At 42.2% G+C, this 13,382-nt stretch overlaps 1 protein-coding gene across 2 annotated transcripts; it reads right to left on the reverse strand.

Moving 5' to 3' along the window:
- Nucleotides 1–878: 878 nt before the first annotated feature.
- LOC134881093 (intraflagellar transport protein 43 homolog A) lies at nt 879–13,160 on the reverse strand. Of its 2 annotated transcripts, XM_063908224.1 has the most exons (10): nt 13,036–13,160; nt 12,036–12,138; nt 11,920–11,939; nt 9,567–9,637; nt 7,104–7,139; nt 6,290–6,336; nt 2,495–2,567; nt 1,596–1,671; nt 1,410–1,472; nt 879–1,174 (listed from the first exon to the last, which is right to left on the reverse strand). In XM_063908224.1, exons 1-10 carry the CDS (start codon nt 13,078–13,080, stop codon nt 1,064–1,066), a joined length of 645 nt encoding a protein of 214 aa, XP_063764294.1. In that variant the 5' UTR covers nt 13,081–13,160; the 3' UTR covers nt 879–1,063. The 2 variants fall into 2 exon arrangements, with proteins under 2 accessions (XP_063764294.1, XP_063764295.1); XM_063908225.1 differs by lacking the exon at nt 11,920–11,939 and having other exon boundaries at nt 12,037–12,138.
- Nucleotides 13,161–13,382: the final 222 nt, after the last annotated feature.

Consider the following 13,382-nt stretch of genomic DNA (forward strand, 5'->3'; position numbering starts at 1 on the left):
TTGATTCAAGGCCAACCAAATGAAAAACTCTGGATCTATTTGTGATGGCCAGTGATTGAGCTGTTAGATGCATAGATAATGTGTCCTTCAGGACTCTGCTGTGCATCCCCAAATGTCATGAGAGTGCTCTCGGCCTCAGAAATAAACCTAATCACAATCTGTAAATGTTACAGCTGTTTCTCTAATAGACCTGGCCTGACTTTAGAGGCCTGCATTTATATTCACACACATGAACCAAAGACACAACTGAATGCTGATAGCGGCGACATGTCTAAGGCATGGTATACAACGTAAATGACATATCACAATATCTGTTCTAATGTGTCGGAGCCAATGTCAAATTAAATTCTGAATCCTGTTTCGAGTCCTGTGGCCTGTTTTGTATAATTGTGAGGCATTTGTGTTCTTTCACTTTTAAAAGAACCTGACGCCAGCTGTTGTCTTGTTTCCAACTTACATCAATTACTCTTTATCCAGTAAAAGGTATAATGTATGCTAATCCCCCAGGTGTCAATAGGAACTGTGTTCAATGCATTTGAGATAATAGTGAAGAAGGGGTTGCTCCTATCGAAGACCTGGAAGATAAAGTCAATGGCACAGTCAATAACAATAAGGTTGTAGGCTTTAATGAGGAATGTTAATTTGAACACAATCAACTGGATTTCAGCTTAGCTGATTATCAACCTTGGACTTGTATAAGGGTGTTGATAAAGCTGGCACTACAGGGAGGACATTTTTTTTATCTACGACAGCTTTTTTCAGGGAGCTTTTAAACAAAATCAGTTTGCCTTTGGGCTGTTTAAGTGAGAAACTAACAAACTAAAAGGGTGAAATTCTAAAAACCCTAAACAAAGACAGGGTAAGAAAACACTGCACTGTTTAATGCGCAGTGAACTTTATTTAGAAAATACGAAAAACACTGTATATACACTTTACAAAATATAAATTCTGGGTAACAAACAGTAATTAAAGTTAATATAACCAAAGTCACTGGCCCTCTGTGTAATGGACATTCAGTCAGTTCCCAGTGGAGCCTTTTAAAGTCCCAGTCTGAACATCTTCCTCATGATACAGGCAACGCAGCCTGATCCTCACTCTCTCCTTGATCCCATTCCATCAGCAGCTCTGAGGACACCTCTGTAAACAGATGATCCCAGTCCCAGCTCACATCATCCTGCAGAGCAGAAGAGGGGGAGAAAAGAAGAATTAGAGAGGCAGAGGGGAGACATCCCAAGAAAGAGAACAAGGGGAACAGAGACCAGAGGAAGGAGAGCAGAGGGTGTTAATGTACACATCATAAATCTTGATTACCTGGGAGACAGAGTGGCAACCTCCCCTGGTGCTCCAGAAACAGCTGGACATGCATTCGCTGGGAGCTCACAAGCTATATTTACTAAAAATTCACTCACCTCTTTCACCTCCTGCTCTGGAGCTAAAACCTTGGTGAGGAGCTTCAAGTCAATCTCTCCGTCCTGAAGAAAGATCGCAGTACATTTCACTTGGCTTGCACAAACAGAGGTTATGTGCTTTGCAAAATTAACCACATTGACAAGAAGAATATCATAGATATATGAAAGTAAATGCCCTTGACTTACTAAGGGCTGGAACGCAGAATAATACTTCAGATCATTGTCCAGATCTCTGTAGGTCATCACCCGGTTCACCTGCATGCTAACAGGGTAACAGAAGGTCAGAATACGCATTAGATACACTAACCAACTTTAATTTCAATCAGGAAAACACGTCACAGATAACAGTAGCCTTACTGACTGCAGTGCTTACACATGCAAACCAAGACACAGAAGTGGCTTTGCAGAAGTTTGTGCACAACGAAGCTTCAAGACTTCAAGCAAAGACCACAGAGAGCAGGAGATTGTTGCCAAGTGGTAAACGCTTCAAATTGAAACCCAGCTGCTTATCTGTGGGTTGGAATTAAGTGGGGGGGCTCTCAAAGTGGCCGGGGCCTAGCAGTGCATGCCAGTCCTACTTACTGCACATTACACGCTACATTGCCCCTGCAATGAGTTCAATGTGGATATTATCTCGCACAGAGAGCAAGCCCCAGCCTAATAACCTCCACCGCTGTCATAGCCTTGCTACATATTCGACACATGTCGGCGTGTCTCTCACTGCCCTGTAAATCAAAGGGCCCGGTTAGTAGGGACCCTGGTAACAGGGTTGCATAAATCACACCCAACTGTTATTTCTCCATTTCAGCCCGATAAAGCAAGACACTCTGCAACGGCACGAGTGGAGGACGGGTAACCATCAAAGTCACCGGAGCAGGCTGCTGATCTAATGTCCTAGCACGGACAAAGGTTAACCGTTGGACACGGGGACACGCTGCGTGAGTGTGCGTGAGTGTGAGTGTGTGTGTGTGTGTGTGTGTGTGTGTGTGTGTGTGTGTGTGTGTGTGTGTGTGTGTGTGTGTGTGTGTGTTGTGTTTAAATCCAATATTTCCATGAACTTCAAAAAGTTTGTGTCAGAAAGGTACCTCGGTGGAGCTGCAACCTGCATGGTGAGATCTTCTTCCTGCACTTCGTCGAGGTCTGGAATTACTGGAATATCTGAGAACCAAAACCACGTAGACCAGAGCATTTAGCAGATGATATGATAACATTTTCAAAAAAGTGTCAACATTTAAGATTATCCGATTGGCAGCCCAACAACCATTTATGAAAAATGTGGTAAATCCCCTGAGTACGGCTGCTTGGATTGCACATTGTGTGTGAACATGTGTATGTGTGACCATGTCTGTGTGGCACTTCCTCCCCTCCCTCTCTCTGGTTACATCCTCATAAGAGCTGCCCTGTCACAATAGCCATGCGGCCATGAATATTCAGGAGGCGAGGCGGCAGCTCTTCCTGCTGTGAGAGGGGCGCTGGCCAGGGGCTCCCCAGAAAGCACCCCCTGCTACCTTAGCATTTGGGCCCTGTCAGCGCCACCCACCCCCAGGACCCGCAGTGGCCGGCAGGCCGACCTCCGTGTCCACTCTGCCACTCCGACTGGGGCGGCATCCAGCCATGTGCAAGAGTATTTGCTTGCGGGCCCATCTGTGTGGGGTCGGAAGTCACAGTGCGGCCTGGCAGGGGCTGCAGTGCCAGGAGCCGCCAACCCGCTGCTCAAACAGTGGGAACCCACTTTAATTGGCAAAACGCAACAGGACAGAGGATCGCTCCACTCCCAAGAAGGACAGGGCAAACTTTCACAGCATTTTTCAGATGGACATTTTTCGGAGCAGGGAAATGAAAGAGGCATAATAAGGGATGTAGAAAAACTGGATCAAAACATGATTTACTGGATAATTAATAAACTGAAAGGAGCTCAAAGACTCTCATAATGAGACGTTACTGTGTGATGGCATTTTAGAGGTTACTGTTGAGCCTGAGAAGATTGTACAAAACAGTCAATGGGGAACAATTGTTTCACAAAAAAACATCTGTCTGAAAATGTGATAACTTTGGGTGGGATGTGAATTTCCTGAACAATATTTTGTGGGGGGGCAGCAGACTGCACATCCTTAGCTCTACAACTGAGTGTTGACAGTGAGAGAGAGAAGAACAGATGGATAGAAAAAGAGAGCTGGACTGCATGAAGAGGGTTGTCAGTAATCTCTAACCACAGTACTGCACCCTGAGGGGAAAGTCAATAGTGGAGCTAAATAGAGGTGAGGAGATGGAAGTGTGCATCTGATGTGAGGACATATCGTGGCATCTATGTCACCATCACCATCCCCTAAATAAACTGGAGTTGAAGAAACATCCACTTTAGATGGAGCACTACATTTCAGTTCTTCGTGAAAGTTATCGACGGAGGAGAGGAAGAGAAATGATTTTGAACACTCAACTTTCACACGATAACTAAAGCATGATAACTTATTTCTTTCTCTTTTTTAATTAAACCAAATTAAAAATGCCACGCTCGTTTAGCCGCTGACAAGATTCATCTGTGTTTCTGATATCCAAATAAATGCGGGCGCGGGTATTTCATATTCATGAGGCCGCGGTGACACTTTGTCCTCTCATTTACAAAGCACAGCGTTCAGCAGAATCCGTCCCCCCTGGACCCCCAATCAAATTTAATGGTCTTAGTGCAATGACATCAAAAAGCCTTGCTGTCCGGCTCTTTGCAAACAGCTTCCTGGGTTGTCTATCCCTCCACACCCACACTTTTTCATTACAGCCAGTAATGCATTATAAACACACTTCACGAGAGTTCAAAGTGAAGCACAGAGGCATATGGGTCTATATGCAAAGTCTATTATTAAGTGAAAGAAGGAACAACATTTTTAAATGAGCTTCAAATTCAACCTATTACTGGAGGTCAAGCGGGGCATCAAAGCAGCCGCAAACAAGCCCTGTTTTCTTCAGACGCTCAGGGCAGCTCTATCAGGAGGAGCAGTCCCTCCTGCGTTACCCACACTCACATCCTCCCTGGGCTGGACATGTATCAAGGTGGCTTTTGTCTGGCAGCGAGCAGGCCACGCGTATCCTTATTACCCGCTTGCGTCCGGCTTCCTCGTTGAAGCATGTAAATATCAAAAGAGGATCATTTGCTGTGAATGTAGACATACTCCCGGCAGGCACGCGCCAGTCAGCGCCTTTGCCGAGATGGGACCGCTCTTTACATCACTTGGGCTCCTATAATCCACGCAGGGGGCCAACCCAATGATTACCTAGGCACTGAATACATTTGGAAGGCTTGTGGGAAAATATTTAACACATCACCGACTAAGAGCAAGACAGCGAGACATGAAACAGATGAGTGTTTTTGTGACCGGCAGGAAGCTGTGGGGTCAGCTGATGGGAAGATGGGAGCAGGGGACTGGTCTAGCCTTCTCTCTCTGTGTGTGTAGCCAGTGGACATAAGGGATAAGGGTAGGGGACATAATCAAGATCGCAGGGGCTATCTCACTAACCCTCAGCACTGTAATTTCCAATGCCCCTGCCTCCGGCTCTGTATTAAGAGGTCTCCCTCACCAGAGTAATAATCTTTCCGGCGGCATTTACTGCAAGAGAACCAAACCGCTGGACTTTCATTCAACTGCCAATTTGAGCCAGCACACAGAGTGACAGACATTGTGTGTGTGTGTGTGTGTGTGTGTGTGTGTGTGTGTGTGTGTGTGTGTGTGTGTGTGTGTGTATACATATAATATAATAGAGATGTACAGTATAATATGGTACCTTAAACCCTGCAGTTTATGTGAAAATCATTGTGACTCATCAGTACATTTCAATTTCCTTTGAGGGTTTGAAAGATATTTTGAGAGAATTGTACTTTTTTTAAATGGTAGTTTCCCCAATTTCAATAAAAAGTTCAGATTTGAAATGAAAATAGAATACAACCTGTGGGAAATATAGCCAGATTTACGTCACGGCAGTCAGATTATTAAACACTGTTGCTCCATTGTATAATAATGAGACATGTTTTTTATTTCATGGTTCTCATTAACTTTTTTAAATTATAAAAAGTTAGATATCTAAAAACACATCCCGTCAATGAGAGGAACTTCTGTTTTTCATTCTATAAATGTGCCTATGTCTTCAGTGTTTTATATTATATGTATTCTACTTGATTCTATTATTAATATATTTACAATACTCAATAAACATTAAAGGGTTTTAAATGATTTTTTTTTCTTCATAAATGGCATCACTTTAACTGGGAACGTGATGTGTAAGAGTCCTTCAGTGTCAACTACATCTTTCATCCTGTTAACCTTTCTTTACTAAGGCAGTTTGAACCTATTTCCCCAGCTGCCTGCCGTCGCAAAACAGAACAATTATTCCAGGCAGGGTTCAGCTGAAATTTCCCTCCTCAGTCCTGACATTGTTTGTGGTGCGCAGAGTTGGGCCCTCAGGTGACTCAGTTAGAGCTAGATCTGTATTCAGCAGCAGCTGCCAGACGCACTGTGTGCATGAATGTGTACATGTGTGTGTGTTTGTGACTGCTCTAAGTAGTGAGGAAACACTGATCTCCTGCCACACCATTCCCCATCACTTAATAGATATTTAATGAGCGTGTTCACTTGTCGTTGTCATCAAAGGGGCCGTGCTTATACAGAGTCTCGCACTGGTCAAGAGTAGGAACACAGATGCAGAGCTCCAACAGATAAATCCATGCTGGATCCAAGGAGAAATATAGTGTGAGCATCAGTGAAAAGTGATGATCTGACTGCCTGCTTATCTGCTCTACTTCCAGAGGATGAATGTGCCCGTGGAAGCACTGGAGGGCTCCTCTTTGCCCGTGAGGAGGGACACAGAGTGGAGGATAGTGAGGGTGCTCTTACCTCCTTCATCATCTGATCCCTGGGGAGTTTGTGGTCGCAAGCGGCGGCTGTAGAAACAGGAAGCGTGAGAGTATGAATTATTTAATGCTTCCAAAATGCAGCCTGATGATGAGGTCATCATAAGGAGAGTGTGACTGGGATCCTGGGCCTCTTTGCTTTGATGATTGGCTGGTTTTGTGTCTTTTTGTTGGAATTCAGAAGACTTATTACAGTCTGACAGGACTTCTGAACACTCTCCTTCAAAAGCACTGATGGTGCTCTAAGACACGGCTGTGTAGTAACCAATCTGCAAGCTAGAGACAAGATCACCTCCAAAATACACGGCTGGGGCCGCAGTCTGAATAAGTATCACTGAGACAAGGCAGTTGTGACAGGAGCACAACATAAGGGATTTTTCTGCCGGGTAACAACTTTCACACACAAAGCCTCTGTCTCACTACAGCCATTCAGGCACCGGGCTCCAACTGCGATGATGAGTAAAACATAGAGGACTTCGTCCTCTACCTGCCTCTCCTCATGATGTCTATTCTAGTCACTGAATGATGTAAAGGGGGGTAGGGGAAAAAATGGAATAACAGGAAACCTTGGCTCCTAACAGCAATAAAAGTGATGACAACTCAGTCACGCCGTTTTTAATCATGTTAAGTGATTGTTCTTGGAAGGCAAGGATTAGTCGCAACCAAGGACAATCTGAAAGTGCAGCGCTGTTTTCACTTTACTGCAAAATAACAAACATTTTGATGACCTTATCCAAAATTGTAACCAGCATTGAATCACATGTGCAGGAAAACAATGAAATATGGAGCGAACGTACTCTTCCAGATCCTCAGTTGCAGGCCTTCTTGAAGATCTGTGGAGCAGCAGAATAGACAAATGTCAAACAAATTAAATATCACACGTTATTTAACATTTTCCCTTACTTGCACACAGAACTCAAGCTATACACAGTGAAGACTGGTTATATATTCTTAGTCCTGGCACAGTCCTTAGAGGGGTTTTAATAAATACATTATTTTCTATATTTAATGACTTTAATTCTGCATAGCAGACGAAGTGGGGTCTCCAGTAGTTTTGACTTCGCCTCGTCTCGTGCTGGTTACTTTTCAGACTTTCGTCCTTTTACACAGCCCAGCTTGAACAGAGCATGCCAGACACCTAGATACTTTGTTTTACCGCACCTCTGCCTAAACACAGTATTATAAGCATCCAAAAAAAGTAGCAATCCCATATAAAATCTAATAAAAACAGTATTATTATTACCTAAGAAGTATATTACTCTAATTTTAAAAGAAAGTCAGTTTTATGTACTTAAAAAAAGTAGCTTAGACATTTGTATAAGAGGTGTTTATCTTTTTTCCTGATGCAAAATGCTTTTGGTTCTGGTTCTCCTGGTTGAGTAGTGCCCCCTACTGGATTAAAAAGTAACACATCCTGTAAAGCAATAGTCTTTTCTACTGTCATTTTTCATCCTTTCATACTGCCAGAAATCAAGGTTACTGATCTTAGATGAATACAAACTTCGAAATAAATGTACATTCATCCAAAAAGTATTTAAAAGTGGTGCGCATCAAAAACCTAAGTAGCAGTTTTGGGATTCAAATGAATGCATACAAAGTCAGGGGCTAATTCAGGGGCTCCAAAAACAATGAGGCAGTAAAGACGTCACCATGAAGGCAAACCGATTGTGAACAAGTTTGATTACAAAAAATCAAAGCTTCTATATCAAAAGCAGCACCTGTAAACCAGTTTCAATACGAACTGTTAGTTCACAATTAAAGGGGTCCCTTGTTCTTCTTTAGGCTACTTTTTTATATTAAAAGGGTTTTCCTGCAGGAGTTTGATGAATGGTTTACTGTAAAATTTCTATGGGTAATCTGATTTGGGAATTTGGGGCATATAAATACATTTTGACTTGACAAGCAGAGTAGATATCATTCAAATTCAGCAAAACAAACTCAAAAAGAATAAAGCCTGCTAGAAAATCCACATAACCAGCCTAAGAGCAATGTCCTTTTGAGTAGATACCACTAATAAACGGAATATTGACATAAAACACATTTTACTAACCAATTGTCAGCTAAAATGTTTACTCTGTTTTATCTGTCTTCTCCATGCTGTGTGTGGACCAACAGCGCCTAAGGTTTATATGAGTCCAAGCAGGCAGGGCAGAGAGGAGCTGAGGGAGCCCACCTGCCTGCCCTTGGACTGTGTCCTGTCTGGGGGGTGGGGGTGGCGACACTTAAGACACATTACAGGCCCCTTGATTAAGACTCATGTAAGGCAAAGCGATAGACATGGTAAAACTGTCTGGAAAAAGTTGTTAGGGATAAAATATATTGTGACAACCTGGTTTCAAAGGTTCATCAATAAACTGACAGATCATTTAGTGTCAATTAGAAGTGATAGATCGACAAATCCCGGGAATTCTGCGCTGGGATTAGTGGGAGGAGGGCGGCGGTGATTGAGCATGAGGGGTGACATTGAAGGGAAAAGTCCTTGCCGGTTCCAGGGGGGACCATTACTTACTTTGTTTCAGAGAGGATCAATGCGTGCGCAAAACCCTTTTACACCTCCTGTATTTCAATCGCTTTGAGACTGCGAATCAAGCTGGGTTACGCAAAAGCAGAGAAGCGACACGCTGACCTTCTGTGAGAAAGGAAAGATCTATTGAGTTTTCTGTTTTCCCTGCTTGCACTATCAGTGCAGTAAACTACGCAAATAAGCACAATTGCCTCAGTGTGTTCACTTCAATGCATCTCCTATGCTCTCACCTCCACTCAGAGTGAGAAAAGGAGCATTGCAGAGAGGTGGTTCCACACTAGCTCAGTTGATTTAGTCATGTACAGTATATAGATTTAGATGTGTAAGTGGTAGACGAAAGCTGAGGGAAACATGTTCCATCTGTTCCAAATACTTTGTAAATTCTCAGTGTTGTGCTCCCCATGTAAAGAGCAGCCTGCAGTGGTAAGGGGTGATTAAGTGGCTTGAACCCTTGTGATGAAGTGGCTAGCTGACTAACAGTGCCCTCCTGTGGCTGATGCATTAACCATGTCAATTACCGCCTTGCTCACAGATGAAGACGAATGGATAGTTGCTGCTCAGACAGGCTCCCTCTAACCTTGTTGATTCACAGCCTGAGTGCCAAATATGCACTGATAAATAAGCTCATTCAACAGCATGAGAGTTCATTAATAACACATAAACCCGAGACCACAGCCGGCTGTCTCTGCCTTCAGTGTAGCTACAGGAGCTGGAGGTAAAAGGTGGAGAAACGTACTTGGCAGAACCAGACGCGGAGCTTTCTTCTGCCCAGCCACCCTGTCGCCGGGCCGGTTTAGGAGGAGGACCCTAAAAGAAGAAAGAACTTCAATAAAAAGAACTTTGTTGATTATTTATTCAAACATATAGAAGATAAACAACTGAAATTGTAGGCAATCTAACTGTTAACGGCTTAATTTTGTAAGAAAAAAAACACTTTTTAAAAAGGGAATGTGACTTTGAATGTGAATTATGTGACCCTCTTGCCTAAAACAGAAGAAACAGAGCTCTTAGATTAGCATTAATGTAAAGGACAATTACATGCTTATTTTAATTGTCCCTCTAAAGACTTGGGGATCATTTAAACTGGGGGTTCACCTCCCTCATATTTATGTTTCAAGCTACCAAAAAGCTCATGTAAAGTAAACAATAAGCCCGGTATGTGCCGCACACAGTCGTCTATATGCACTCCATTGTCTTGTTTATTTTTATAGTTTTCAATACCGTCCATTTCCAGCACCAAACGTATGGGGCAGAGTGTGGGAACTGCCAGGGCCTGTAAGTCTGACCCTAAAATAGATCAGGAGGAAAAAAATGACTCTCTCCCTCTCATTCTTTGATTCTGAAAATAGTAAACCAAGTAAGCATCTCGATCCTGAGACCGGGACCCTGAGACCAGCGCTTGAATGAATGAATTCCTCCGAGCACACGAGGGTGGGCACTAGACAAATGAATTAGGGAAAAAAAAGGCACAACATTTCTCATTACTAAATTGGGTCTGTAGAGGACAAAGTGCTCGTGAAGAATTCCTCTCATTTATGATGAAAGAGGAAATAATCTTTCATGGCTGGTTCCTTCACCAAAGCCATTTATAAATCTGAATGTGGCCATTAAGCAGGGCAGAGGGAGGGGGAGCCACTCTGCACCGCTGTATATTACCATTAACCGAGAGAGCTGAGTCTGAACAAGCTCCCTCAACTTCCTGTAATTAGTAACTGTCTCTTTATTAAGAACAAAGGGGATTGCCATAACGACAATTGAGTCATTTTACGCCACATTCTTTCAAGTGATGTTTGTTAAATTCCTCTTACTGTTTGGTATTTCTGACAGTGAACAATTTTCATGACAGACAAGATAGTAAGGTCAAGTGTCTTTGAGCGTAATAAATCCATCCTGTGACAGTTATTTCAGCCTGAAAAAATGGAGAGGACCATAAGTGTCCTGAGAAACAAAACAAATCTGTGCCTTGAATACTTCATGACCAAATATGAACTTCACAGTCCTAGTAAAATAGTTATGGCTGTAAAGGCAATTAACTTAGCTCTTGAAGGCTCTAATTCAGGATTCTCTGATGGTCTCTAGGGCAAGGGACTTGTGGTGGCCAAACCCTATGAGCCCATAAAAGCAAATGAGTCTTTGTTTTAAAGGACGTCAGGAATGTGACCAATCAGTCGGATATTTTAGGCAGACGAGGCCAGGGTTGATAAACGAAGCCTGCAAATAAATACACCCAGTCGCACGACACTCTGGAAAAATGTATTGCATGTGCACAGCAGGTCACAAAGGGCGCGAGAATACTGGTTCATACATTAGGGAAGTTGGCCTAATTTGGGTAGATTAGCCTAAAGCAAAAGCATTGCTGGAATGTTTTACTTTGGGAATGTTGGCTGGTTTACAGTTTGCCAATCTAGGAGATGTGACTGATTCCATAAATGCCAATGATAGTGGAGTGAAATTATTTGATATATTTCCACTGTCCTCAGATTTGACTTCTCTCATATATTTGTGTCCTATATTAAGTCTAAATTTAGCAACTTGTTTTAAGAGGCAGACATCACAAGGAACAATTTACAACAACATTTCTGCACGGACTCAAAGGGGCAGAGGACTTATAAAAATTGTTGGTAGACTCATGGGGACTTTAGTGATGTCATCTGCTTGTGTTTCAATTAGGCAATTTACAAGAGAACAATAACTAAGCGTTGCGACTCTAAAGTTTTAAAGGGTTTTAGAGCTTGTATGAAGGGACACTTTCCATTTCATGCAAGATCATCAGAGTGATTACACACATAATTCACAATAATAATAATAATAATAATAATAGAAGAGTAGCAAAAAATCCTTTCTATGCTTTGAAACAGGGAAAAATGTAACTGAAATGTTTGTGAATTAATAAGCCCTCTATTAAAAATATATATTGTGGATGTCAAGCTGTGATACGATGTGTGCTTTAATTTGAGAGGTGATGAGATATCAAAGCCAAACAGCTGAAATGAACAGATCAGTGTTTGCGGACGAGTGTAAAATAGTATAAAGTTGATGTCTGGTAGCAGAAGCCATGCAAAGTCACCAATTTTGTTCATGCTACCTACCTCGTAGTCCTCATGTGATTCATGTATGAGACAAAACCAAAATGCATATTGATGAAAATGATGGTAAAGTGAAATTATAACATGCCCCTAAGTGTCTACTATTATATGTTTACATACTTCTCCCATTGAAGCAGACGTCGAGGATTTCCTTATGTAACGAGAATCTTCGAACGAGGATTGGTCTGCTGCAAGGCGAGCTCTTCGTCCAGACTTTGCAACCTGGGAAATGTGCAGAATTCAAAAAATGTTCAAATAGATTTTAATATTAGAAAGCCAGAGAAGCAGGCTCTTCAAAACACTTCCAAAGACTTTGTGATTTGTATTGCTTTAACTGTGCAATATAATGTTTTAAAGTCACAATGTGCAGATGTCCCAATTTTTTTCAATAGAGGACCATTTAAGTTTTTTCAACAGCTTCCATGTCATGGGACTCATTCACTTGAAAATAACATTGGTTTTGTCACATCAACAGTATTGACCATTAATTGATGGTCCCTAAGAGTAACAGCTGAGGTTAAATGATAGGGCTAACTGTCCTCTGAATGCTGATAGTCTGTGGGACTAGGTAAGAAGACTGGAGAAAACGGCTGTCGAATATCCAGCCTAACCCTTACTTTAGTTTTTCCAACACTGTGTCAAAGCAGTCCAGAGAAAGGTTTTGATAGCAATTGAATCACAGTATAGTTACACCACAATACGTTTTCACTGGAGTTCAGCAGACACAGTGGGAAAAGAATTAAAACATACAACTTAGCAAAGCATCTGCTAGTTTTAAAGCCGTGCTTTGCATGACAGGAAATTAAAGCTAGCACCACTTAGCTAGTCAACGTTAGCTACATGCGCAGACACACCTTCATGCTGCTATTTTCTAAACACTGTAAATGGTAATGTCTCTCCGCTGCTAACAGGTTTGTTGCTTAGTTATCTTATTCGCTGACTTGCTAATATTGACGTTTCATTAGTTAGCTTAAATGCTATGTAGCTAGCAATAGCCTTGCTCACAGGTTCTTCTTCAGGTACTTTATGCTCTCTATTTTTATTTACAGCCCACGAGTTTATCGTTACTTCTGCCTCTTAAACCTTGCTGTCTTCTCTGCGATGTTCCGAGTCACTCACGTTTTTTACTGTTCCAATTTCTCCAAGCTGAAAGTTATCTTCCATGTCTCTCCCCTTTGCTACCTCCAGGCAACAGCGTCTTCCTGTTAACTACGCGTCACATGGCAACGCTCTCCATGGTAACGCCAATCAGTAGTGTGTTTCAGTGTGACGGGACTTTCTACTCTACACAGAATGTAGGGTATTAGCAGTTGCAGAAAGTAACTAAGTAAATTTACTCAAGTTCACTCAATTGACTAAACTACATTTACTTGAGTATTTCCATGTTATCCTAGTTTTGACTTCTATTCCACTTGGGCAGGAAACATTTCACTTTTTACTCCACTGCATTAATGTCATAACATTAC

Source organism: Eleginops maclovinus, chromosome 19 (genome assembly GCF_036324505.1).
Source record: "Eleginops maclovinus isolate JMC-PN-2008 ecotype Puerto Natales chromosome 19, JC_Emac_rtc_rv5, whole genome shotgun sequence".
Lineage (NCBI taxonomy): Eukaryota > Metazoa > Chordata > Actinopteri > Perciformes > Eleginopidae > Eleginops > Eleginops maclovinus.

Excerpts from the sequence above, each read along its gene's own strand:
- LOC134881093 (XM_063908224.1), bottom strand. The coding sequence starts at position 13,080 with ATGGAAGATAACTTTCAGCTTGGAGAAATTGGAACAGTAAAAAAC. Across the intron at positions 7,140-9,566 it reads TCCGCGTCTGGTTCTGCCAA|ATCTTCAAGAAGGCCTGCAA; the intron begins GTACGTTTCTCC and ends GCTGCTCCACAG. Across the intron at positions 1,672-2,494 it reads CAGGTTGCAGCTCCACCGAG|CATGCAGGTGAACCGGGTGA; the intron begins GTACCTTTCTGA and ends TTACCCTGTTAG.